The sequence below is a fragment of the Trichoderma reesei genome (genome assembly GCF_000167675.1).
Source record: "Trichoderma reesei QM6a unplaced genomic scaffold TRIREscaffold_22, whole genome shotgun sequence".
Taxonomy (NCBI): Eukaryota; Fungi; Ascomycota; class Sordariomycetes; order Hypocreales; family Hypocreaceae; genus Trichoderma; species Trichoderma reesei.
This window is the reverse complement of record NW_006711169.1, coordinates 421,077-448,083: the sequence shown is the minus strand read 5'-3', so window position 1 is coordinate 448,083 and position 27,007 is coordinate 421,077. Positions and strand designations below refer to the sequence as shown.

Here is a 27,007-nt window from a genome sequence, read left to right as displayed (position 1 = left end):
ATTCTCCTCATCTTCATCGGCATCACCAACTGAGCCGCCTCTTCCTCTCTTCCTTCTCCTTCCTCCTTTCTCCCATCTCCTGCCAAAGGGTTTCTCAACTCCCATCCTCGCCTTACCAGCCTAGTCCACGACGTCCTGCCCGCCTCCAGTCAGTGGAATCAGAGCTCAGAGGACCAGACCAGACAACAGACCTCCTCTCCGTCATTTCCGTGCCGTCGTCGATTTCTCCTCCGCCATCATCGCCGTTTTTGCCGTGCATCGTCAATTTTCTTCTCCCTTCTTCTCGAGCCACTGCACAACCCGCCTCGAGCTTCAACCACGTCTTTGCTGCGTCATCGTGCAAGGATTGTTTTCGCTCCGTGTCTCTCATCCTTCTCCGTCCGACTCTGACACCGTTGGAAACCGAGCCGGCCCATATCAACTCGTCAGGCTCAACCCCCGTCTGGCGATTCTGAACCACTCGACTCTCCGCATCCCGAGCTCTTGAGCTTCCACAGATTTGCACCTCACAGTCCTCTGCTCGGTTTGCTGGAATATTGCCCGAGTCTGAGACCGTGTCGTTGCTTCCTGTGCACTTCGGAGACTTTTACTTGCTGTAAGTGGCGCCATTGACTTTACTTTCCAGCATTGCCCCAGCCATGGCAGTGGAAGGATTGGACATGCAAACCTTGTTTTCGTGTCTCTTGTGTTTTCCATCTCGACAAGCTCCATCTCACCACTCTTCCACACACCGTCTCTTCATTTCCGCCAGTGCCTAGATGAACCCTCTGCCTCATAAACAATCGCCGCTCCACGTCCTTGCTTATGGATAACACTCTGGTCGCCTGAAAGTCATGCGTTGTCCCCCCTCCACTGCATCGCAACCCCCTGTCTACCACCTCAAAAACACCGACTCCAAATCTGTGCTCTCGACCAACACGTGCTGACAGCGTACTTTCCCGGCTTCCAGATCATCCCACCTAGATACTAGCTTCCCTGTCGCCACTCTTGTTTCCATCTCGTCGGTCACCTTGAGGCCCGACAACCACCCCTGGCCCCTGTTTACCCGTCCTATGATATAAACGAGAAAAAAAGAGTGCGAATCATCAGCTCTTAGCAACGGCCCAATTTTTCCTCTGTCTAAGCCGTCGAAGAATCATTTGCAGCATCTCTCATCTTGCTACCGAGATCACGTTATCTTTATTCATCTCTCTTACTTGAGCAGTACCCCAGCAAAGTCTCTGGGAATGCCTTACACGCCTCCCTCCCACCGATCTCCCGCCTCCTCAGCGACCGTCTCTCCCGATGTGAGTCGGCGTTCATCAATCACATCCGGCCCGAAGCCGTCGCTGCCTCGGTCTGCCTCGTATCTCAGCAAGAACCGCCGAACACCGTCTGCACCCCCGTCCACGGAGGCTCACTCGACGCCGTCTCCGCCCTATGGCTCCTCCGACGAGGTCAAGAATGCCGGTGCGGCCCCTGCCGTGAGTGCTAGCCTGCGCAAGTCGCCGCCGCCGGTGACGGACGACCGCGGGATTCCTAATGCAGCCATCATCTCGCCGCCCGACTCGGCATCGTCGGATAGCGAAGATGACAGCCGTCCGGAGATCCGGGGGCGCAAACTGGGGAAGCTCAGGGACGCCGTCAGCCAGATCCCCCAGCCCCGAACGCCGTCGCCGCCGAGCAAAGAGTCGAGACTCATCCCCGACGATGAGACTCCTCGAAGCATCGTGCACACCAGCTTCAGCGCCATGAGCCTGAGCGATCTGCCCAAGGCGACTGGGCGACGGGGCCACGTCCGGTCAGCTACGGATCCCAACGTCTCCGCTATCATGACCTCTGCCGAGAACTCTCAGACCGTCTCGGAGGACTCGGAAGACGACATGAGGCCGAAGCCGCCCATGGTGCGAAAGAAGTCGGGCGAGCTGGTGAGGCCAGCTTTGCGAGGGCACAAGCGGCCCTCAAGTGTGCCCGGCACTCCCATGTTCACCAAGGCTGTGCACTTTGACTCGCACCTGGAGCACATCCGCCACTTCCTGCAGGTCGACCGACCTCTTGCCGTCAGCGCCGGTTCGTCTCCCGTCGAAAACTACGACAGCGAGGCAGAGTATCCGTTCCCTGGCGGCGAGAAGCGGACCGTGGCGCGATCGCCACCTTTTGAGTGGCAGCTCATCACCAACAACTTCCCACAGGACTCGCCGCAGCGACGCGAGCAACCCGTCCGTCTGGAAAGGGTCTGGCTATCCGCCGACCAGAAGTCGATGTTGGGCTCGGTGGCCGTATCCAACCTGTCGTACCAGAAGTCGGTTGTCTGCCGTTTCACGCTCGACTATTGGAAGACGACTTCGGAAGTGGCAGCCGAGTTCACCCATGAGATTCGCCCTCAGGTCACTCGTGTCCCCCAGGACCGCTTCACCTTCTCCATCAAGCTGTCGGACACAATCAACCTGGAGATGAAGACGCTGTACTTCTGCATCCGCTACAACGTCAACGGCCAGGAGTACTGGGACAGCAACAACTCGGCCAACTTCCAGGTCGACTTCCGCAAGCAGTTCAAGCCTCAGAACGGTAAGAACAGCTTCCAGGGCGCTGTGTCACGGTCCGCCAGCAACAACTTGCCGCGCAGCAACCGCAAGCAGACGCCCGCGGGTTCCGGCCGGTCCGGACAGATGCCTTTCTCGTTTGACGATTTTGATAAGAAACCAAAGTTTAAGTTTGACGACCAGCACATCAACGACTACTTGGGCGAGTCCAACACTCCCGGCCTCCGCCTCAAGACCAAGTCGGCCAGCAACCTGGCCAGTGACAACATCAGCAGGGGCCTGGGCCTGACTGCCCCCAGCGGATTGGCTTTTGCTAACCGCTACGACTTTGGAGCGTCGTTGAGCGCAGCCGTGCAAGCGGCCAAGGACTCCGCGGCTAAGGACAAGGACGCCCTCTATATGAAGAGGAACGTCCGCAACAGCCCGACGCCCATGTCCTTTGGCCCGCCCCTGACGAGCGCTCCGCCTGCTCCGGAGCCCAGCAAGCCTGCCGTCGCACCTGCTGCTTCGGCCGCCGCTGCCGCTGCCGCTGCTGCTCCCTCACCCAACGTTGGTCTTGGGCTCGGCCTTTCCAGCTCTTCCTACGAAGAGCTCGTCAGTAAATACTGCTTTGTACGTACCCCTGGAGATCACTTCAGCGTCCCCCAGCCGCCCCAGCCGCCCGCCGCAGTCTAGTTGTTGGTACGAGGAATTTGCCGCCGTCACAACAGGATTTGAAGGAGAAAGGCTAGGGGGGGAACGGGGGACAATGAGCAAAACATGATGAAAAAAAAAATTGGGTGGTATAGTGTAGCTGACATTTGGCCTTTTCCCTCTTCACAGTTTGGTTCGAAGCAATCCTCCACGGCGGCCACGAACGGAGCCACCAAGAGCGAAGAGAACGAGGGCGGCAGCCCTGCGTCAGATACCATGGCGGTTCATCCCCTTCACCACACTGGTCCTGCGGCTCATCACAGCCTACACCAACCTATTGATATGAAGCTCGACCGCCCTCTGACCGCTGACTATCTCGCGGCATCGCCCTCATCCCCTCTCGACTCTATGTCCTCTGTCCTCATCAGCAGAGAGCAGACGTCTACTCCCAAGTCCATGACGCACATGAGATCGCCATCGCCGTCCTTTTCTTCATCACCAACTGATGCCCCCTTCTTCGCACAGCAGATGATTCAACAACGATTTCGCTGGCACGGAGAGCCTCATACCGCTACTGCCATCCGGGGCTAGATCGTCTACGGAAGCGTTTATCGGATGAGGTCATCGGCTATATACAGGATCTTTCTTGGTTAACTGTGTTTTCCTGTTTCCTCTCTTTTTTATCAACACTGACGATTTTTTGATCACGACAAAAAAATGCACTTGTTTTGGGTTTGGCCAGCAAACCCCCACCACCACGGGTGTCCTCTGTTTAACACTACGAGGCTCTTACATGATGTGTCTTGTCACACTTTCTCATTCAACGGGCCCTGAAACATATTGGGGTTCGCTTTGCAGCCGTCGATTCTCCTTTGTTGCTCGCAGCAACAGGCAAGAGCGGGAGTTGTATTAGTCCATGTTGTCTTTCCTTCGTCCTTCATGTCTGGTGCTTTTCTGGTTCTTGTCAGTATTATCTCTTGGAGTTTGGCCACACACGACGGGGTTTGTCTTTGTTTCGCTTGGCGCTCACAAGGGCATATGGGAAGTTTGGTCTTTTGCCTTTCTATGTTGTTTTCCTGTTTTGGTTGTCTCTGTTTCCTTTATACTGCGCGCTGGATTCGGTTCATGACAGGTCTCGCGATGGAGTCACTCTACCACTACGGTTCATCTCCTGTGTTACATCTCTCACGGGGTTTCCTTCTTGTCACGCTCTTCTATACGTCTCTCACGGCTCCAGACCGTCATGAACAAGAAGACCGGGCGGATTGATCACGACTTTTCAACGCTCTCATTTGTGTATTTTTCAGGGAATGGACCGAAAAGCGGCCGAAGGGTTGGGGTTTTCGGTCCAGGGTGCATTGGGCTACTTGTTTACGAGCAGGCGGAGAATGGAAAGGAAAAAGTCGGGTTGATAATGGTATTGATTGTTCCGATTTGGGTCTTGCAGGCACTCTGGTACTGCCAGAGTAACTGCTGCTACAACTTACTACACGCAAGAGATCAGACATAAATGAAATTGCCTAGATTACAGACGTTATGCCTAGATTTCTCGCTTGCTGTTCTTTGTGTGCAATGTGCTGCGACTTGTGGTGTTTGCATATGACTGCATGTGGTTGCCTGTCAATGCCATGACAGATGCAGCCGTTTCGTCTATCGTCGATGGCACAGCCCGGTCGTCACGGTGTGTCTCAATTGATTAAGAGAAGCAATCGAAGGTGGCTTTGGGGAGCAATTGATAGGCTGGATCTAGGTACATCTACAGGATTGGGCGTGGACAGAGAATCCTTCGTTCTAGGTCTTTTGGAAGCACTAAGGTACCCATGGAATGTAGATTGGTAAACGGTGAAGCCACAGCATCATCGTATGCGTAATGGAAGACCGTATAACCGGCATTGGCTATTCAGAATGCAAGACGAAGGATCCAGAAGGCACAGATGATCATACAGCAAAGCGATAGCCAGCCAGCCAGTCAGCCAGCACGCAAGCAGGCGAGCGGTTTGAGGGGACCAATTGACCTTGTGGCGGCGAAGAACTCGGCAAGACTTTGTGGAGAGGGGGGCGAAGTGCGTGCATAATCACGGAGCATGTTGAACAAAGTATAACAAAGGGATGAGTGTCATTGGGCTGCCATGCTCGTCGTGCGTTCTTTTTTGTGTTTCGTGTTGCCATGCTTGTGCTTGTGCTCGTGCTGTATGTCAGAAGTATGCGGCCGCGGGTTTGCAGCATCGCCATCACCATCACAGCGGGGGGAGGGGCGTATCAATTTCCCTTGTCCACGTCGATGTGCATCCGCTCGGCTGCGTGAGCAAGGCACGTTCTACGCTACTGTACGGGAGAGGGAAAATTGTGCTATGGAGACGGTTCTTTTATCTCGTAATCGTATGAGAAGCGAGGGCAGGGTGAGAAGAAGGGGAAAAATGGAAAGAGAAGAAAAAAAAAAAAAAAAAAAAAAAAAAAACGATGGCAAGCAACGTGCATTCGTTGGTGGCATCTGTTTGGGCGGATGTGCATGAGAAAACGGGGAAAAGAGGGAACATGTGTTGAGAGGGGAGTGGTTGTTTTTATAGGCTTGCTTATGTCTTGGTGCCTGACGACCAGGGGGGGTTTTTGCTTCTGGTATAGAGAAAGGGGGGGGGGGGGGGGGGTTTACCGTTTGGTGTTCTACTAGGTATTGTCATGTTATTTTGCGGTGCGGAGGACGGGGTATTAGGTTGCATTTGAGCTTGGTTGTAGTTTTAGCTAGGGGAGTGTGGTCTGGATGGAAATGGGGACGGTGGGTGTTGCAAGGTGCATCGTGGGATGCGGGTGGATGGAGGAAACGGTAGAGAGAGTTGTATACTAGACGTATGGGGTCGTGGAAGCAGGGGGGCGTGTGTGAATTGAGGGATGATAATGGAGGTGGAGGATTTTGAAGGGCATGATGGAAGTCAGAGTGTGCTGATACAAGCGCAAGAGCTAGTATACGGCGGCAGACGAATTGACATTGACTTGACTAGAACTAAGCGATGAGGGCTTTTGTGGTGGCGATGACGCAGCCGGGGTGTCTCTCTCTGCTGTCTGCTATCCGGTCTGGTGCACCGGAGCCAGGCCCGTGTCTGTGCTCTTCCCGTGCTCCGTGCCCTCCTCAAGCTGCATGGAGATGGAGAAGGGAAAACGCAGCTATGGTGGAGAGCAGAGACGGAGGGACCCATGGCGTTGTGGAGACGATAAGTTCTCGATTGAGAGTCGTGCATCGTCAACAGGGATCCGAAGTCTTTCCATGGCCAAGGCTAAGGCAGTTACTGGGCTACGTGTAAAGTCTACGGAGTTGATACCTACATTTGACTTATACCATTCAGGCTTCCTTTGACGTGGTGACATTGCAGACTGTCTCCAGAGGCGGGACAGTACGACGAGCTGCTTTCTGCTTTCCGTATACGAGGTACGAAAAAGTCTTCAGGGTGCAATATCTGGGTGCTAATGCATATGCGAGATGTCCATCACATTGTGTGAACTGCCCAAGAATGCAGCTTGAAGGATGCAGAAGAGGAAAAATACACCTCAGTTACTCCGCGGCCCGAGGACGCTGCATGTCAGTCTCAACAAGCTGCGAGTTCCAAGTCCTGGGGATGGTTAGAATCCCCCGGGGTTCTGCTTTGCTGTGAGCCGGAGGTGTCTTTCTTTCTGGTCAAAGTACTTGATTCCTGCCTTCGCAACGGTTGGGCTCGATGTTTCATGTGGGTTGAGTTGTAAGTGCCCTTGGAATCCGGGCAGGGGGTTGTCGATGGGGCGTTGCAGACATGCTTGGGTTTTTGAAGGGACACGTATTGAGGTTTCCATCTTGTAGCACTAACTAGAGCGAAGATGAGATCAAATTATAGTTATGCTGGGCGCAGTTGAGTTGTTTTCTGCAAACCTGTTGATGTTGTGCTTGTCATGCCACAACTGTCTGAAGTCCGAATGCTATCCCGGGTGAAGAGCGTTGGAGGATTTTTGACGTTCAATCTGGACAAATACAGCTTATGATCCAAGAGTGAGTCAAAGAAGATGCATTCCGTAAATGTATGCCTTACTAAAGTCAAGATTGATGGAGGCTGCCACATCTGTCAGGCAAGTTGTACCAAATGCCGTGTACGCAACTATGATAACGGAGTTGCCGAGTTGCTCAACTGATGGCTTGCTGGTCCGTGCGAACTCCAACTGAAGGGATATTCACCGAGTTTGCAGGTGTGATCTGTTTAGGTCATGTCTTTTTCCAGTAGTAATTGAAGGAAGCAAATGATGCCAACTACCACTGTAGATGTCCAAGACAGCCAGCTAGCACTGGGGGCTCTTGATTTGAAAGCTGTTGAGGCACCCGTATCTATCTCGTGACAGTGCGGCTTCTATCGCGTTTGGGAAAGGAGTCGAGAGACCCTCTTCATCGACGCGGAAATAGGCCGCTTCTACCCCTTTCAGGGTTTTGAGCTAGTCATACAACTATCGCGATCGGAATGAGGCTTATCTGGGTATATAGCATGAGCTCCAACAAACACTGTCACGAGGTTGCCCTCTTTCCACATGCGTGACGAGAACTGCCAAACGAGATGAAGATAGTCCGCATGTCTCAGTTGAGGATGCAGCTGGAGCAAGGGCATCCACTACCTACCTACCTTAGATGACCAGAATGACGGGAAATCTCGGCCACTATATTGGACTTCTTCTCTCTCTTTATATTTTAGACAGCTGCCACCGGGGACTAGTTCCGACCTGCAAAAGTGCCACTTGAACTCTAACGCTTCAGCTCTGATCGGGCGGTTCGTTGTTTCGAGAATTTTCCCGACTACTTTGCCTTGCGACTAGAAGCGAAATGCTCCCAGCAATATTCGGAAGGTCGTGAACCGCTCAAGATCCATAGTCACGCATACGCATTCACAGCGTCAAGTTCCTCGAGTCCCGTCGAAACGAACATGTAACTGATTCCCGCCAACGAGTCGCGAACGCTCCGGTTCGAGGAAACCCATATCGGAAGATGCGCACAGCTGGTCCAGCGTCAAAGCACCACCCTACGCTCCAGAGCCAGCGAAGCGACAGTTTGCCCAGCGACGTCCAGCGCAACGAAAGCTTCTCGAGCGAGCATTTCAAGCGATGGAACCAGTTCAAGCGTCTGTTTCTCGCGTGCGTGCTACGATGGGCTGTGACGGCGGTGCTGGTTGTTGGCGCGTATCTTGTGCTGTGGCAGTATTCGCTGAAGGAGGCCATGGTGAGCAAGAAGAAGAAGGAGTTCAATACTCTGATTATCGCGATTTCGATTGCGCTGGGACTGAATATCGCGAGCTCGATGAAGCACATGGTGAGAGAGTTGAGGTGGTGGATGTTGAGCTGGTATGAGTGGACGCCGAAAGAAGTGAGTGAAGCTGAACTACGCCCAGTTCTGCGCATAAGGGAACAGTGATGCTGATACGAGCTCAATGGCAATAGGCCGACTGTATCCTACAGAGCGAAAACTTTAGCAGTCTATTTCAGCTGGGCTACGTGACACGTCGGCACTTGGTGAGATTATATGTATTGTTCTGGGTCTTGGTCAATGTGGTTCGTTTCTCTTCCTTGCTCATTTCCTCGGAGGCTATATCTGACGGTGAAAGAAATGTTTAGGCCTCGCAAATAGCTGTCGCGACTCTTGGACTCACGTATAACATCAATCCGGCAGACAATATGACTGTGACAAAGCCCGGAACGGTGGCAGTGCCAGATATGAGCCACATTCAGACGAACAAGGTGCTGTCGTCCAATTCCCAGGCGATAAGTGCTCTGCGATATACGGCGAACAAGTGCGTCTCGAGACACGAAGAGACGAGCAGAAATGAGACCAGTGACTGACTCAACTGTACAGCTACGGCCTCGTTGCCCTCGCTTACGGATACGGTGGATTAAACGAAATCCCCAGGCCCGGCAAGCTCATGGACACAGACGCCAATCTTATGTACTGCCATCAGAACTCGTGCCAGTACATATTCTACGAGGCAACGCCGGACGACCTGCCTTATTACCAAAATGTTGCCACGAATCGATCTATATCGACTAAAGGGACGTGCAAAGCGTGGAGAGTACTGGAAGGGGGTGACGGAAATCAGCACACCATCATCATTGGGGACACGAATCGAACCGAGTTTACGATTCCCGCTCTCAATGGGGCAGATCAGACGACTTTTATGGTCAATCCCGATCGAGACACTGGGCCGTCGTGGGGACATGTCCTGGCGTTTGAGGCATCGGAGACGGATCCGTGGTTCTACAGCTGTAACATCACCGTGGGGCCAGTGACCAATGTCCAGGATCCGGTACAAGAGGTCGGAACCAACGTCACCTCGCTTGCCGCCTCTGCAATTGCTCTCCAAGGCTACGGCGCTTCGGCCATTGGAGTCAGCACAAACAGCACGAGACACTTTCAGTTTCAGAGCTATCCAGCAGAGTCCTACTATGGAGCGACTCAAGGGGGGAACACGACTGGTATGGGCCAGCTGACGGCAGCGTTTGCGGTTGGCGTTGTAGCCATCACAGCGCAGGTGAACACCAATGTCAATGCTCCGGGGATGCTTCCGTTGAAGGGAATCAAAGTAGATATTAGCCACTGGGTCTTTGTGCACTTGATATTGGGCTTGACGGTGGGATTGCAGCTGCTCCTAGCGGTGATCGCGGCGGTTGTGGCGACCAGTGTGACGGTGAGAGACCACAGCTGTGTCAGTCTCGCGGCGGCATTGCAGCCTTTGCTCTCGAAGCTGGATTACAGGATGAATTGCGAGAAGAGGATCTTTGAGAGGCTTGGTGACAGGGTGAGAGTGAGTTATGTAAAGGGGAGAGGGGGGATATACTATATCAAAGTGACTGACTAGAATGTGTCGTCTGTGCTGTATAGTTGGTGCACAATCCGTAATTAACATCACAGGCCGATGGCTGCAATACTGGCTAGCTACATCGATCTTGACAGTGAGGATTATGTCATGGAACCGTGAGCTACATATATGAAGGAACTACTGGGTAGTGAAGGAAAATATGTAATCCTGTATTGCTAAATGGGTGAGCACCGCATATCACATAGAAATGGATAGAGGTAGACTGGTAACGCGTACTTCACTTCAACTTCTCAGATGTTTGAACGTCGTATCCGACTTCCCTAAGGAAGCATTCTCGGGGCTGGGAGATCGGCGTTTCATTCAGCTCTTACATCATGTTCAAGAGCCTCAGCAGCCTTTCCTGATATGGGAAACAGTACCCTTGTCGTCTTGTGGCCATCACCCCACAATCAGCGCCACCGAATTCCCCGGGTTTTCTCCAAGCTCTTACATACTATACATACAATGGTCGACGGGGTATGTAGCCAACAGCATACGGGTACTGGCTGGGGCACTCGAGGGCTTGTGGAGCAGATATTCATGTATCGAAGCTTCAGCATTGAGCGCGGGAGGCGTGAGAGCCTCTGTGAGAAGACTTGAGCACCCCTGTCAGAGCACCCTGGTCGGTACTCATGCACTGTTGACTACTTTGGCCGCATACCACGTATGGAGTGATGCGCTAAGCCATCCGTTGTCGGACAGGCCAAGCTCACTTTCAGGCGAGGCATCACGATGAAGTGCCGTCTCGAGTATTTCCTTCAGGTCTGACGGCTACCCGTGGGATCACAATGCACAAAATACCTCCCCATTGATTGTCTTTTCTCAGCAAGGGCACTCGCATACACACCATGACGAATCCTCTTTCACTTGTCTTCATAACGGCGACCAATCGGCTTGTCCCCGATGACAAGCATGCCCGCAAGCAGATCCGGAAACAGGCCATGAGCAGATGTGCCCATGACAGGCGAAAGCGAGGCGGATATGGGCAACACAACCTGATACAGTATCCCATTGACCTGCTGCAAGATGAGGACAGCAGAGGTAGTGGTACGGCAAGAAAGACCGCCCGAGTATCTGTCAAGACTGTCATTCCGGCGAGTCTCGCGAGCTGTCCTTACGAGAAGATGAGGATGCGATACAACTTTGATCTTCTCGACTTGTCTCAATTGACATCCTTCCACATCAACTACGCGACAGCGAGCCGCCTGGCAAGCAAACCCACTATGCTGACCGAGGTCTTGGGCAACCGGCATTGGTCGTATTTGAACTATCTGCCGAGCCGACTTGGCCATAACAGCGCTTTGGACAAGGCTGCCGCATGTGTGGCCGCTAGAGTTCAGCAATGGCTTGCTTCTCCTTCTGAACCGGTGTCGTACGGCATTCTCAAGCTTTATTCGAGTGCCCTGAAGGCTCTTCAGGCTGAGCTACAGAGTTCACAAGCCTGCCTCCGACCTGATGTGCTGTGTGCTACGGCATTACTTGGGGTATATGAGGTGAGAACTTTACTTTGTAGCATTTCACTTCGCTACGTCGGCTCATTAGATTTCCAGTTGTTGAGGATGTCGACTGAAGTTTCCTGGAACTATCATTCCGTGGGAGCAAGTGCATTGATAAAGCTCCGCGGCCCAGGCCGTTGTGAAAGCGACTTTGAGAAAGCATTGCTGCTATCACACGTCGGCCAAATAGTAAGCCTTGTTTCTTAACAATACCTTTGGGGTATATGATTGCTCAAGACACATCTAGTTCCACGAAGCCATCAACTCCAATCAGAACTGCTTCTTGGGCGAAGACGCTTGGCAGGCAGCATTGCTCTCCATACCTACAACCGACAGCCTCTTCTCCGATCGGAGTGAGCCAATTGTCTCTCTTTTGACAAACGTATGCCGCATTCCCGAATATTTCCAGAAGATTTCTCAAATCGTCTGCATCACCAGAGGCGACACCTCAGACTGTGTGGTTGAGCATGTCAAAAACAGACTGCATCAACTGCTTCAGTCCATTCTGCTTTGGCATGAGAAGTACTTTGGGTCAGGGACAGCGGACTGCGCCAGCATGCGTATAAACAAAGACAGACAGCACGAAGCGCTCGGTTTCAGTTACGCAGTGTCCATCATTCTGAACCGTTTGCTCTTCAGCTTGGATCCGGTAGGAAATGCCTCTTGTGAGGAGACGGCGGAGGACTATGCTTCCAAGATACAGCTCATTGAAAAGGAAGGGCTGTCGACTGTATCCCAGGCAGAACTTTTCATGGCAATCAAGCTCGGCGTTGCGCGGACGACTCTTGCCACAGCAGCGCGATGGCGGAATTGGTTCATGGAAAGCACACAATATGGACCTTCAACTGGATCACATATGTTGCCGAGTGTGGTGTTCATGGACTGGTGCCAGAGAATGGGTTGGAAGACCCCTCGACCAGTTGTGACAAAGTGAAGCTTTGGAACCGTGTACTTAGCAGGGAACGTCGATCAATGGCACGCCTATCACTTTTTCTCATTGTAGTCGCAACGAATAGGCTATCTCCATGACTCTGCTTATGAATATCTCCTCAAGTGGCATGTGTAAACTCCCTCATCGTCAGGCAGCTCAACTCTATTCCAACCTGACATCAAGCCTCTGCCGGGGTACTGATCCCCTCAACAAGTCTAGCGCCCGCAACTCGATGCCGCCTTTGTTCCGCAGAACAAGAACCGCTTGTCTCTCCCGAAGCTGACAAGGGTACTGCTTTCCACGCAGGGCTTAGCGTCGGTGGCCTTCTCGCTTCCTCCTTCGCAGCTCTTGATCCTCCAACGCCCGGCGACTAGCAGCCGGTGATGCCATCGAACAGAAGTGAACAAGAGTCGGCATTGAATAGATGTCTAGTCATGCAATGCAGGCGGACTCTGGATTTGTCATTTCGTTGGATATTGACTAAGGAGATGCCTTGTTTTGCCTCGAGTTGCTGGAATCGAAAGATGTCGATATCGTGTATATAAGACCTGAAGCCATCCTCTTCAGAATTGAGATACAATTCACACAACAGACACAACAAAAAGCCTCAACAACAGACCACACCAGCAAAGTCTACAACATCCTTTTTTTTTTCCAAGTCACACTCATCCACGTCTCAAGATGCCTATCGGACACGTTCTCCTCCACGTCGCCAAGGCCGACTTTGCGCCTACTGTCGCGTTCTACACCACCGTCCTCAAGACTCTGGGACTCCAAAAGCTTCCTGGTTTCCCTGAAGGCATGGTTGGCTTTGGCACAGCAGGACCCGAGTTCGTCCTTCTTTCTGGCGAAAAGACCTCCAATGCTCACGTTGCCTTTCAAGCTGCCGGTAAGTATAGGACTATATATGATGACAAAATCCTCAGAAGAGGTTTGCGCATAATACAGGTGCTAATTGTTTGATGTAGATACCAGCGCTGTTGATGCTATACATTCTTCGGCCCTCGCAAACGGCGCAAAAGACAATGGAGCTCCCGGTATTCGGGCTGGCATTCACCCCAAGTACTACGCCACTTTCTTCCACGACCCTGTTGGCAACAACATTGAAGCTGGCACTTTGACTGCTTGAGGAGGGCAATTTTGTGGCAGCAACCGGGGGAGGTGAATGAAACCAATCGTGCGTGGCCTCGAGACATTGTAACGCATATTTGTTATATAGTGGACATGAGCTAGTTTCGGTCGACACGTTGGTTTTAGAGCTTTGATGCCTTCTCGCCACTACTTGTGATATTGCTGTTGCTTCGATAAATCTCTCATTGGTTGATCACCAAATTGCTATGTAGTCGGGCAACGGTTATGCATGACAAAGTCCGAATGCAGACTGGCAGCCTCAAACAGCACCCCAGGCATTCCCACCTCGTAAGCATCCCTAAAAAAGCCAAGTTGCCCGGACTCAGTATTGCTGCGAGTTGCCAAAGTCCTCGAATCCACCATATATGACGCATAAATTCCGTGAATCGCATCCAATCACCTCTCAGTCGATTAGACTTTTCGATTCCAGTTGGAATTGTCTTGAGACGCCACTGGGTGAGGCCATTGTGCGGATACCGCGGAAATGGCGCAGTTTTGTGTATAAGTGCCGACAGCCATGCCGACCGCCGTGCCGCTTCGCGGCCGCTGACACAAATAAAGTGATTATGATGTAAGTCGTGATGGACGGAAACGGTAAATTTCAGCGAGAAGAATAGTCGGTAATTAGTTCCATATAGTCGTTCAATAGCATGCTGGTTCAGTATAAATGGATGAGAGTAACAGATATGCGGTGTCTTGAAGGAGCACCTCATCTCCATCTTTCTCGTCAACATCCTTTTCAACGGATACTATCTCACAATGGCCGCGCAAGAGGGACGAGCTCCATATCCGCCATTCACGGCCGAGACAGCTCAGATCAAAGTAAAGGCTGCACAGGATGCGTGGAACACTAGGTTCGTTGGAAACGTACTATTGAGAATCACTGCGTTTACTGACAATTCCCGCGAAAGAAACCCTGACGGAGTCAAGATGGCATACACGCCAGACTCAATCTGGCGGAACCGCGGCACCTTTCTGACAGGCCGCGACGAGATCAAGCAGTTCCTCACCGATAAATGGCGTAGGGAGAATGGCTACCGGCTGCGGAAGGAGCTCTTTGCCTTTACCGACCACAAAATCGCGGTGCAGTTCTGGTATGAGTGGTATGACGAGTCGGGACAGTGGTGGCGTACCTACGGGCTTGAGGACTGGACTTTTGCTGAGAACGGGTTGATGAGGAAGCGGCAGATGAGTGCTAACGACGTGAAGATCAGTGATGACGAGAGATGGTTCAAGGACGGAGTTGATGTAAATACCGTGGACATTTCCGAGAAGCACTGGTAGAGGTGCAATATGCTGTTTGGGACCGACGCAACTGTCAATGTATGGACGGCACTCTAGTCAGATTTACTGTGACCTACTGTGACCCTGCAGTCGCACATAATGCTGTGCAGGAGATAGTTCCCTAATACAATATGTTCCAAAAGCAAGCATCACGGTGTCAACAGGATCCTCGCCGAAGTCACTGTGAGCCGCAATGGGATCCAGAGCCTGTAGAGTTGCTCAGAAAGTCCAACAGACATGTTCGAACGAATGCCGTAGTTAATATTATAGACGTAATCACAACTGGGACAGACTCTCTCGGCCGTTGATCTAAGCTCTCGTGCGTCGGGATTGGCTGTTTACTTGTCTAACTACACCACGTGAGTCATGTACCAAAGAGCTTGAGCATGGCAAGTTCTTCTGGTGGTAGAGAATGGAGGGACAAGACTGATCAGGAGTGAATGTAGGCCAGCGGTATAAGCTCCATATCCCGAGGCATAGGTCGTCTCTATCAGTTATTATCGAATCGACATGGCTGCTATGTAACAGCACGAAGTCAAAACACATGCTATTCTTGCTTGGGTTCCTAGCAGAGGGACACGGATGGTTCGTTGCAGAAACATCACAAATGTCTCAAGGCAGTCAAATCAGTGTAACTGATATGGTTCTCAAACACCCAAAGATGATGGTGTGTATTGCTGGTACATGAGCTCTAGTTGTGTCATTCTGCAAACCGTCGCCTTGAGTCTACCCTACATGTCCGGAGCAGAATAGATCCCTCGTGGCATGCTCGCTGGCTCGGCCCCTTTCTATAACGCTAAAGCTTCGTATCCATGCTCCGGAGGCCCCAAAAGTCGCCCGATGGTTTTGATCCTTCCCTCGTATATCTTGCAGTGGCCCTGCATGAGTCTCTCTGATTGTCTGGGTAGCTCCACCATCCGAATCCTACAAGGCAGGGTCCTAATTAAGGGGGAAGAAAATGTAGACCTGTTCATGAATATCACTTGGATACTCAGCTTGCAACGCAATGACTATATACTTTTATGACGTTGGGTCTAGTGAAATGCTGGCTGAAGTCTGGTATGAAAAGGCTGACATGCAAAGGGATTGGAGCTAACCCAGGGACTGAAGTTGAGAAGGACGGATTGGCAACAAACTGTCGGCGTACAAAACACTTGGAAATTGATCATCATGAGACCTCACAATCTACACGTTTAATACAAAAAGACCTCCGTCTGCCATAAACTGACGAGGCGGGCGCATGAGCCTACCCTTAAGTCGACATATCCTCCTCTTAAACCACACAGCCGCAACTAATCTAACTGAACTCAGCGTCTGGGATGCACAAAGCAAAAATTGATAGGCCTTGATATATAGAAAGAACACGGGGGGATAACACAGTAAATAATATCCCTCAACATCGTTCTATGGGCTCGACAAATGAATGCCGGGTGTGTATATCGCAACTCAAGGCGAAAGGCGAAGAGACCGCTTGGGTGGGATACAATTGTCTGCTATTCAAGAGGAGATGTTAGTTACACTGAGTCCGCCACGAACAAGCCGTCTCACTCAGAGCGAATCAAAGCTCACCAACAAGCCAAGAGCATTCGCCATTTCAAGCGTTCATCAGTCCATCGTCGTTCATCGCCAATACAACCAGCAAGGAATCTTTGTCGCTCGTCTTGGCACTCCAATCTGTGGGCTGTGGGACTTCTGCTCCATCGGACAAGCTAAGATAAACAAGCCAGGGGGGGGCAGGGGACTTTTTTCTGAATGCCGAATCCGGGGCAGTGTCAATATCGGCGATACAGTATTAATTGCTTGCGCAAGCATCAGAGAAGGTCCAGATGTTGGTTTATCTCCCTGTCTCAATTCTCAAGGTGTGCGAGAAGTCTGTAGATGTATTTAGTATGTCTTTGGTTTTGCCATGGGACGCCCGTGCTTCAAGTGCTGTTCTTGGATAGAGAGCCGGAGTGAGGGTGACACCTGATGATGCCTGGAATGTATTGTCCGCTTGTCCATTTGTCCGCTTGTCAATGTGAGCCAATGAACCTCACCGAGGCGGATGAGGAGGATTCGAGCCCTTAGGTAGCAGTAGGTAGTGATAGTCGGCATCCCTGGCCACTTACCTTACGATTTAAGTGATCTGCAAATTCTACCCATGTCACTCCTTGCGCCCTCCTGATCGATACCGCAACATTTGTCATTCACCGTTGTTCGTAGCCATTTCCAAAAATGCTGTACTTAATCAAAGTACACAAGCGGACCTATGACTTCACAGTGATCCTATTTACTTACAACTCATGCAATCTCCCTCGAGGAAAAGGAGGAAAGGAAGCTGAGGCCCCAGAAGCAGCGATCCTTTGCCCCATAATATTAAGACGGCACTATCTTGGCGCAGCGGCAAGGTTAAAATAAGACCCAAAAGTGCAAGCCACACGTTTTGCTTCCGTCCTTCTACCTTACCAAATGAGCCAAGACCGGATACAAAAGTCCTCCCCGATGGCAAAACGGTCAGCCGGTGATTGCTCGAGCAAGCCACGAGTAGAGTATCGGGTTGTTAATGAGGGAACTTTGGTCCTGGCAGGGATCATTTGTGCGAAGAGACAGCTCAGAATCTCGCCAAGACAGGCTGGGGAGGTTCAGGTTCAATCCTTGCGCTATCGTAAGGTAATGACTGACGTGTGCTGACAGATATTAGAGACCTAGGTAGTGTTTGTTATTGTATTCAAGAATACTAGCTATGATCCGACTTATAGCCTGCAATTCTGATCAGTTCATTGGAAATATGAGCCATGTAAGAACCACTGCTGCTCACTTCCATGCAACCGCTTTCACGGACTGAGCACCGCCCTGTATAGAGGAGCTTCAATGGCACAATTCCTGGAGTGACACCACTTGAGGGGAGCGTTGTATTCGCGGTACGCTGGCCAAGTGATTTGCGCCGGTTGCAGGGACGGTGGTGCAACAGAGCCGTGAGATGCGATGCTCATTAGGTATTACTGAGTATGAAGCGGCCCTCCCGGCAATGGATAGCTAATAATCAAGCTTATCCAGGCACACAGCCTTGACTTGCATATCAGCCGACAGCCTCTTCGAAACTAGCCTGAGCTGGAGTGCGCTTTGCCCGCGGCTTCATGCATCGTTTGCTAAAGCTTCCTCTTGTGTAAGTATCCCCGTCCGTGGTGCAGACAAACAGAGCAACGAACAATGCAAACGCTCAGCAGCGTCGCGTCAACACTTGCTCGCCGAAGCCCGGTGGAAAGGCTCCGTCGAGGAGGAGGATGGACGATAGCGTCAGGAGACCAGCCCATGGCTTTCCCCACTTGGCCAAGAACCTCACGGAGCATGCCGAGGCCAGATGCTGCTATCTCGGAGTGATGCTTCCTTTGGCCAATTCTTTGTTGTGCAATTGACACAAGAAGGGCGCGACAGAAAGCCGAAGCGGTCATTTACAGTGCCTCGAATACCTGAATGATGAGGCGACAAACACCCACTGGCTCTGAACATAGCATGCAGGTAAGCGAATCATGCTGAGGCTGTGGCCTCCCGTAAATGCTGTGCACTTGTCTCGTGTCTCATGGCGCGGTCTCGTGGCATAAGTATGCTTGACTTTTCCGTAACACCGCGTCTGATATGTTTCGCAGCGCAACGCTCCGATGGCTTCACAAAAAATGGATAGTAATACGAATAACTGGGCTGGTACGGAATGGTATTCTTCACACATGGAAGGATCGGGACATATCATCACAAACGTTCCGCATCGGCCGGTGCCCTTTTGTTCCGCCTCATCGCCGTGGCAGCTCAAGCCTCGAGGAGCACCCAGAGGTTGGGTCGTCCGCGGCCGACAGTCCTAAAGAGGGAGGTGAAAATGAAGCGGCGATTGAGATCTCTCCTCTGCCGCCTGTACATAAGATACATTGCTTGAGGATTGCTAACAGAGCAGTGTGGGAGTGCAGACCCCGCATTGAAGAGACATCGCGTGCTTCAATTTCCTGACTCTCGGAGCTGCCCAGGCGAGAGAGGAGATGGGACGCTTTTGGCGGGAAGCAGAGTTGCAGTGGCACAGCACTATGAAGTACATACTACCGCTGTCATGGAGCTAGACATGGGTCGAAAGTGGCCTTGAAGGATGAACCCCTGGCGCCACAGCGGCAGGGCCACCGGCGAGCTTTGAGATCCCTTGGCTTGCCCGATGCGGTTCGCTGCGGTGCATGGGAGCGCACCCTAGAGGGCTCTTCCAACATCGTTGCAGCGAAGATGGTACTCCCCTCTTCTGTATAAGCCATCAATGGCTTGGCAGCTTGAGCTGCAGGGCCACCGCCCCGACTTCGGGGGATGGAAGTACATAAACTGGGCAGCCTCCCGCCGCCCTGGATACCAGCTGGAACACATTCCTGGCAGAACAGCAGCAGCGCTTCGGTCTGGCGCGCCAGTCATTGTCTCGTCTGGTTTCGTCTGATCTCGTCTTGTCGTTGCGCAAAGCATTGTGTGTCACTGTCCATACAGCCCTCCCACAGTCAGACAAGCGGGATAGAGTGTGAGCCATGGTGCGCTCCGCCCTATTCGTGTCGCTGCTCGCGACCTTCTCCGGAGTCATTGCCCGTGTCTCCGGGCATGGGTCAAAGATCGTTCCCGGCGCGTACATCTTCGAATTCGAGGATTCACAGGTGAGTCTCGCTCGGCCGTTGGCACCGGATGACATGCCTCCAGCTGTGGCAATGCTGACGGGACTCCATCCAGGACACGGCCGATTTCTACAAGAAGCTCAACGGCGAGGGCTCAACGCGCCTGAAGTTCGACTACAAGCTGTTCAAGGGCGTCTCCGTCCAGCTCAAGGACCTAGACAACCATGAGGCAAAGGCCCAGCAGATGGCCCAGCTGCCTGCTGTCAAGAACGTGTGGCCCGTCACCCTCATCGACGCCCCCAACCCCAAGGTCGAGTGGGTTGCCGGCAGCACGGCGCCTACTCTGGAGAGCAGGGCGATCAAGAAGCCACCGATCCCGAACGACTCGAGCGACTTCCCCACGCACCAGATGACCCAAATCGACAAGCTGCGAGCCAAGGGCTACACGGGCAAGGGCGTCAGGGTTGCCGTCATTGATACAGGCGTGAGTACAAGCCCACTGTCCCAAGCAAGTCGTGTAGACGCTCACATACGGCCAGATTGACTACACCCACCCTGCTCTCGGCGGCTGCTTTGGTAGGGGCTGTCTGGTCTCCTTTGGCACCGATTTGGTCGGTGACGACTACACCGGCTTTAACACGCCTGTCCCCGATGATGACCCCGTCGACTGCGCCGGCCACGGTTCTCACGTTGCTGGTATCATTGCTGCGCAGGAGAATCCGTACGGCTTCACTGGCGGCGCTCCCGATGTCACCCTCGGCGCTTATCGAGTCTTTGGCTGCGACGGCCAGGCCGGTAACGATGTCCTGATTTCCGCTTACAACCAGGCCTTTGAGGACGGTGCCCAGATCATCACTGCCTCCATTGGCGGTCCCTCTGGCTGGGCTGAGGAGCCGTGGGCCGTTGCCGTCACCCGCATCGTTGAGGCAGGTGTTCCCTGCACGGTCTCTGCCGGCAACGAGGGCGACTCTGGTCTCTTCTTTGCCAGCACGGCAGCCAATGGCAAGAAAGTCATTGCTGTCGCCTCCGTCGACAACGAGAACATCCCTTCAGTGCTGTCCGTGGCCTCTTACAAAATTGACAGCGGCGCTGCCCAGGACTTTGGCTACGTCTCCTCCTCCAAGGCGTGGGACGGCGTGAGCAAGCCCCTGTATGCTGTGTCGTTCGACACTACTATTCCCGACGATGGCTGCTCGCCTCTCCCTGACAGCACTCCCGACCTCTCTGACTACATTGTCCTTGTCCGCCGTGGCACCTGCACCTTTGTCCAGAAAGCCCAAAATGTCGCTGCAAAGGGCGCCAAGTACCTGCTCTATTATAACAACATTCCCGGTGCGCTGGCCGTCGATGTCAGCGCCGTCCCCGAGATTGAGGCTGTCGGCATGGTCGATGACAAGACGGGTGCTACCTGGATTGCCGCCCTCAAGGATGGAAAGACCGTCACCCTGACACTGACTGACCCGATCGAGAGCGAGAAGCAAATTCAGTTCAGCGACAACCCGACAACTGGCGGTGCTCTGAGCGGCTACACAACCTGGGGCCCTACCTGGGAGCTGGACGTCAAGCCTCAGATCAGCTCTCCCGGCGGCAACATTCTCTCCACGTACCCCGTGGCTCTCGGAGGATATGCCACCCTGTCCGGTACCTCCATGGCCTGCCCCCTGACGGCGGCTGCTGTTGCTCTGATTGGACAAGCTCGTGGCACCTTTGACCCTGCCTTGATCGACAACTTGTTGGCAACGACTGCGAACCCCCAGCTGTTCAACGACGGCGAGAAGTTCTACGACTTCCTCGCCCCCGTTCCCCAACAGGGCGGTGGCCTCATCCAGGCCTACGATGCCGCCTTTGCGACCACTCTCCTGTCACCGTCCAGCCTGTCGTTCAACGACACTGACCACTTCATCAAGAAGAAGCAGATCACCCTCAAGAACACCAGCAAGCAGAGGGTCACCTACAAGCTCAACCACGTCCCCACCAACACCTTTTACACTCTGGCACCCGGTAACGGCTATCCAGCTCCCTTTCCTAACGACGCCGTTGCCGCTCACGCCAATCTCAAGTTTAATCTGCAGCAAGTGACCCTGCCCGCCGGCAGGTCCATCACTGTCGACGTCTTCCCTACTCCCCCCAGGGACGTCGACGCCAAGCGCCTGGCGCTTTGGTCGGGCTACATCACGGTCAACGGCACGGATGGCACCAGTCTGTCTGTCCCGTACCAGGGCCTCACCGGCTCCCTGCACAAGCAGAAGGTGCTCTATCCGGAGGACTCCTGGATCGCCGATTCCACCGATGAAAGCCTGGCCCCTGTTGAGAACGGCACCGTCTTCACCATTCCCGCGCCGGGCAACGCTGGCCCCGATGACAAGCTCCCATCGCTCGTCGTCAGCCCTGCCCTTGGCTCTCGTTATGTCCGCGTTGATCTCGTCCTCCTGTCCGCGCCTCCTCATGGCACCAAGCTCAAGACGGTCAAGTTCCTCGACACCACCTCCATCGGCCAGCCTGCCGGATCACCGCTCCTCTGGATCAGCCGTGGCGCCAACCCTATTGCTTGGACCGGCGAGCTGTCTGACAACAAGTTTGCTCCCCCTGGAACGTACAAGGCCGTGTTCCATGCTCTGCGTATTTTCGGCAACGAGAAGAAGAAGGAGGACTGGGATGTGAGCGAATCTCCTGCCTTCACCATCAAGTATGCGTAGGGTAGATGTAAGAGGGTTTCTTGAGGGGTAATATTCAGATCATAGTTGCAAAATGTTCTCTGTATGTAAGCAGGTATAAAACATCTAATGGCGAATCGAGTTGATGATTCTTTGTAAGAGCTTGAGCTGCTCATTGCAGGAAGATCGTGTGAATGTCATGTGATGCCCTGATTGCAGTCCAGTATCTCAGTCACGTGCTTCCAATTCCCAGCTTCAAACCCAACCGTCTCCAAAATCCATCGCCAGACCGAGCCTTCAAGATCAGCCCTGGTCTCACTAGCCCTCCAATCAGCTCCCGGCGGCGCCACCAACAGCGCCAGGCAGCAGGATTCTCGCACGATGGGATTCGCCGGTTCAGCTGCTGGGGTTACCTGAGCACCCCCACCGATCTTGCGGGGACTGTGTGAGGGAGACAGAGACGAGGGTTGAAAGGCTCGGCTTGATGCTGGACTGACAAACTTGACACTGGCTGGCTGACACTGTCTCGAATCGAGCCCGTGCCACCGCAAGGCAGCGAGTTTCGCCTCGATAACGACCGCCAGCTCTGGGGCATCGCGCATTGGCCTGTCATCTCCATCCCAGCCAGGCTGTTTCTGAGCTCCCGAGGGCACACGGCGGGCCTTGATGATCGCTCGCAATTCTTTCTCCCTGGCTTGAATTTTCCGAGGCTTCCTCCGGCCATATATTCTGCTGAGGAGCTGTCACATTTTTGCGCTCCTCAAAACTGCAACTCTGCCCCCTCGTCGAGGGTGTATCGAGTTGGGGTTGTTGCCTGCATCTAAGGCCGGTCAGTAGTATCGGACAGCTCGCCTCACCCGCCCCGAGAAGACCATCGGTGACGCTGCCAGGCGCTGCGATGCGTCGCGCTTGAATCATCACCGTTGCCGTCTCTTATCCGCCCTGCAGCTGCACCGCGGCCAGGCGAAATTCCAGATTAGATCCGCTTTGGGTATTGCGGAATATCCCCGATCCAACCAGGTGCCGTCCCGGCGCCTGATAACAGCAAGTGCTCCGAGTTGCCAAACAGGGGCCCTCCTTCAGGCAACAGCAAATCGCCATTGTATATAGGCAGTACGATAGGGGAGCACCGGCAGTTCAGCCTTTCCCCGTTTCTCACCCAGCGCAAGATGGACTCCATTCTGCCAATGGGCGGCTTTCAGCTGCCGTTTCAGCGCCGGCTGAGCCGTCTCTACAATGACACCAAAAAGTCGGGCGACTTCGTCAAAGAGCCTGCCCAGCATGAGGACGACCCCGAGATCAAGGCGCTCTATCGCAAGCTGCGCATCCAAAAGGACCGCTTTGTCAGCTGGGGGCTGGAGTGGTCAGATCCCAACCAGTCTACCGAGATCGATGAGTCTCTTTCCAAGGCTGGCTTGAGTGAGGTTGTCGGCAGTATCATGTCTACTATCAAAGACATCCTTGCTGAAGCCGAGCCCCTGTGGATGAGCTACAAGCGAGTCGTTGAGGGAGTTCGACCATCGCCAGATCGCAAGGCGCCCTTGGTCCAGTGGGATAAGACGCGGTTCGAAGACCTCATTCGCGATCTCACTGCTTCCATCGACACCCTCTACGACTTGTCGCGAATGCGCTCAACCGAGGTCTCGACTCGCCAAGTGACCAAGCTGGCTATCAAGTCGGCCGCCTCCGAGGGAGATTTTAGACCATTCGAGTCGACGCGCATGCAGACTCCCCAGCAGATCGACCCCAAAAGTCTGACGCACCTGCAGCCGCTGCAAGATGGACTGAGTGCTATATCGGCGTCTTGCCGACACGTTGTCTACATGAGCAAGACTGCCTACTCTGAGCTCACAACGCAAGGGGCTACTCGTCAACCATGGGCTCCTCTGCTGCTGGAGTACGCAAACTTCGATCCCATCTACTCGACCACAGGCATCATGCCCCCGATGGCTCGTTTCGAGAAGCTGTCGGCCGCCCTCCAGCAGGATCCCCAGAGAGCCCCTGGTGCGTGGACGGGTCTCCCTCGTCTGCTCGGTTACTTTGAAGACCTTGAGAACTCCCGGCTGGGCCTGGTATATCTCTTTCCTCCTTCGTTCAACACCCTGGCTACCACCAGGGTGAGCCAGAATCCCCAGTATAGCTTGCCCACGCTGAGCGATCTTCTTGCACGAGGTGGCTCTGAGCCTCCGCTCGAGGCAAAGTTTCGATTTGCCTACAACCTGACAAACACAGTGTTCGATCTGCACGCCAGGGGAATCACTCATGGCAACCTCTGCGATGCCAATATTTCCTTCAGCAAAACTGCTGCGGCAGATCCTGGCGATAAGAATGCCCAGGTGGACGTTCGTCGACCTGTGTTGTCATCGTTCGATGTCTTTACGGAAGAAGAGTCGCCCGAATCCTCAATATGGCGACATCCTCTTGATCCTCGTGCTGCCCAGACATCGCCTCTCCCAAAGTCGACAGACGAGCGAGTCTTGGAGGTCTACTCCTTGGCCATGGTGCTGCTCTCCATTGGCCTGTGGACAAAGCTGGAGAGTCTCGCTCCCACCGCAGCGCCCACGACCGTTCCTGAGAGCATACTGGACACGCTGGCCATCAGATGTGGTACGCTGTACATGAAGGCAGTCCAAGCCTGTTGGAAGGTTGTCGACGACGAACTTTCTGGAAATTTCAAGGGCGAGTCGTTGCTTTCCGCCGTGCAGATGCGCGTCACTCGCTTCCTGGAAGCCTGCTGCATTCTGGATGGCGTCAGCGGATTCGAGGAGAGACTGGGCCAAGAGTCGTCACCTATCGAACCCGCCCCGTTGTCTACAGCGGGGCCTTCGAAGGACGGCAAAGCAAAAAAGACATTGCCAGGGCCTGCTGCCCCTGCTGCACCCGCCAAAAAGCCGCTTCCACCACCCGCCCCGACTCATATTCCAGCACCTACCACTGAGACAAATGGTTTGTTCTCCCAAAAACGAACTAAAAACACAAGAAGTGGCTAACCAGGCGACACAGAGCCCGAAACGAAGGAGAGCAAGTCCGAAGCCAAGGTCCGGCTATACCCTCACGTACCCCTACCCCCCGATGTGGTGGAGAAGTGGAATGCCATCCTCATGCCCCAGATCAACATTGCTCTCAAGTCATTCTATCGGAAGCACCCAGAGTCCGTCGAGATATCGCTCGAGTCTGTGGGCCCAAGCCCTCACCAGACTAGACCTACCGTCCTGGTTGTCTGCACATCCGTTGGCAAAGTCCGGGCCATTCTGAAGAAGAAGCTCAGTGAGCTCTTCGACGACTCTACAGGCTTCGGCCTCAAGGTCTGCCGTGGAAGCGTCATTCGGTCACGCAGACAGGCAGGGGCCATCAAGAGATCCATGGCGCGGGGGAGCAGGTCGGGTGGCAATGCAGGCAATGACAGCGACGATGACCATGTCGAAGCCGTGAACCCAGAGTATCAGGAGAGGCCACACAATGGCGCAAGCATTGGAGCGTGGATAGGTGATCGCCATCTGCCGCCCGTCAGCTTTGGCGGCCTGGTCATTGTGGACGACAAGACCTATGGTATGACTGTGCACCACATGCTCGATGACCCGGATCGAGACTTCGGGTTCCCGGACACAATGCGCAGCAGCGCCATTCCTGGCCGCGAGTGGCTCCCCGAGTCGGCCTTTGGCAGCTTCGACAGCGAGGATTTTTCCTATGAACTCTCTGACACCGAATCGGAGCCTTACTCAGAGACGGACCTGACCAGCGATTTTGAGGATGAAGATGAGGAGGAAGACGAGGAGTACAATGAGCCGGGCGATATCCCAGGCATCGAGCCGGGGTGTGGTGACGGCTATATCGTCACCCAGCCTGCGCTCGACGACGTCGAAGAGGGATTTTATCCATGTGCCGAGACGGAAGACGAAGACCATCTTGACACGTTCAGCCTGGGCGAAGTGTATGCTTCGAGTGGTATCCGCCGCAAGCAAGCCAATGGCCTGCTCCACGAAGTCGACTGGGCTCTGTTCGAATTTGCCGATGGACGCCTGCCAGACGACAACTGCATCCCCAGGATTTTCGATGATGGGGACCAGCAGTCTCGCAAGAGGAGCAAGAACAGTCAGCCGCCACTCCGCCCAACCACGGTGGCACCATGGGCGGCACTTCCAGGCCTCGAGGTGCAGTGTGTCGCGCGGACAAGTGGCACGCAGACAGGGCAGATCCTACCAGCCCTGACAAGTGTCAAGATTTACGGGCGCCAGTCACCAAGTCATACGTATCAGATCGCCAGCACCCCGCCTTCAGCAACGGGACCTGCGGCGAAGGCCTCCATCCCGCTCGGTATCCCCGGAGACAGCGGCGCCTGGATTGTCGATCGATACCAGGGGCAGCTCTGCGGACATGTACTGGCCTGGAGTCAGCGCAAGCACGTGGCGTACATGTGCCCGATGGATGTTTTGCTGCTCGACATTGCGCAGACTTTGGAAGCAACTGAGGTGCGGCTGCCCGGCGGTGAGCCTGTCGTGATGCTCAATACCGAAGAGCTTGACAGCACAAGACGGGTGGAAGAAGATGACGCCTTAGAAGAGGAAGGGGAAGAAGAGGAGGGCGAGGAGGAGGAGGAGGAATACGACATGCCGCCGGTGCTTGTGGGCGAGCCGTCGAGCCCGAAGAGGATTCCAACGCCGGCCACGTCTTCCAGTCCGATTATACTGGACGTCGCGGAGATGCCGGGGCTGACGAGGAAGATGGAGAGCATGAAGGTCGGGACGCGTAGGATTGATGTGAATGGGTAAAAGATTGGGATGATTTGCGTCTTGGGTTCATGACGATTCGGCAGTGTTATGTTTTCTCTTTTCACTTCTTGTATACCCTACTTTTTGGCAGAAGATCACGCAGTAAGCTATGATGTGGAATATGCTTGT

At 53.7% G+C, this 27,007-nt stretch overlaps 7 protein-coding genes across 7 annotated transcripts; all 7 read left to right on the top strand.

The window, feature by feature from the left end:
* The first annotated feature begins 250 nt into the window (after positions 1–250).
* Positions 251–4,699, top strand: TRIREDRAFT_123502 (carbohydrate-binding module family 21). The gene is made up of 4 exons (XM_006968337.1): positions 251–595; positions 950–2,198; positions 2,280–3,134; positions 3,345–4,699. The coding sequence occupies exons 2-4, from the start codon at positions 1,227–1,229 to the stop codon at positions 3,744–3,746; spliced, it is 2,229 nt and encodes a 742-aa protein (XP_006968399.1). The 5' UTR covers positions 251–595; positions 950–1,226; the 3' UTR covers positions 3,747–4,699.
* A 3,381-nt stretch (positions 4,700–8,080) lies between these two features.
* On the top strand, positions 8,081–10,006 carry TRIREDRAFT_81122 (uncharacterized protein; the record flags this gene model as incomplete). The annotated part of the gene is made up of 4 exons (XM_006968336.1): positions 8,081–8,520; positions 8,595–8,705; positions 8,769–8,948; positions 9,122–10,006. The coding sequence occupies exons 1-4, from the start codon at positions 8,146–8,148 to the stop codon at positions 10,004–10,006; spliced, it is 1,551 nt and encodes a 516-aa protein (XP_006968398.1). The 5' UTR covers positions 8,081–8,145.
* An 848-nt stretch (positions 10,007–10,854) lies between these two features.
* On the top strand, positions 10,855–12,436 carry TRIREDRAFT_110831 (uncharacterized protein; the record flags this gene model as incomplete). Its single annotated transcript, XM_006968335.1, has 3 exons — positions 10,855–11,499; positions 11,557–11,691; positions 11,750–12,436. The coding sequence occupies 3 exons, from the start codon at positions 10,855–10,857 to the stop codon at positions 12,434–12,436; spliced, it is 1,467 nt and encodes a 488-aa protein (XP_006968397.1).
* A 678-nt stretch (positions 12,437–13,114) lies between these two features.
* On the top strand, positions 13,115–13,562 carry TRIREDRAFT_110830 (uncharacterized protein; the record flags this gene model as incomplete). The annotated part of the gene is made up of 2 exons (XM_006968334.1): positions 13,115–13,322; positions 13,402–13,562. The coding sequence occupies 2 exons, from the start codon at positions 13,115–13,117 to the stop codon at positions 13,560–13,562; spliced, it is 369 nt and encodes a 122-aa protein (XP_006968396.1).
* A 761-nt stretch (positions 13,563–14,323) lies between these two features.
* Positions 14,324–14,848, top strand: TRIREDRAFT_5359 (uncharacterized protein; the record flags this gene model as incomplete). The annotated part of the gene is made up of 2 exons (XM_006968205.1): positions 14,324–14,418; positions 14,476–14,848. 2 exons carry the CDS (start codon positions 14,324–14,326, stop codon positions 14,846–14,848), a joined length of 468 nt encoding a protein of 155 aa, XP_006968267.1.
* A 4,443-nt stretch (positions 14,849–19,291) lies between these two features.
* On the top strand, positions 19,292–22,193 carry TRIREDRAFT_51365 (uncharacterized protein). Its single transcript, XM_006968333.1, has 3 exons — positions 19,292–19,497; positions 19,571–19,939; positions 19,995–22,193. Exons 1-3 carry the CDS (start codon positions 19,375–19,377, stop codon positions 22,149–22,151), a joined length of 2,649 nt encoding a protein of 882 aa, XP_006968395.1. The 5' UTR covers positions 19,292–19,374; the 3' UTR covers positions 22,152–22,193.
* A 1,085-nt stretch (positions 22,194–23,278) lies between these two features.
* Positions 23,279–26,992, top strand: TRIREDRAFT_123499 (uncharacterized protein; the record flags this gene model as incomplete). Its single annotated transcript, XM_006968332.1, has 2 exons — positions 23,279–25,055; positions 25,104–26,992. The coding sequence occupies 2 exons, from the start codon at positions 23,279–23,281 to the stop codon at positions 26,876–26,878; spliced, it is 3,552 nt and encodes a 1,183-aa protein (XP_006968394.1). The 3' UTR covers positions 26,879–26,992.
* Between the last annotated feature and the right edge of the window lie 15 nt (positions 26,993–27,007).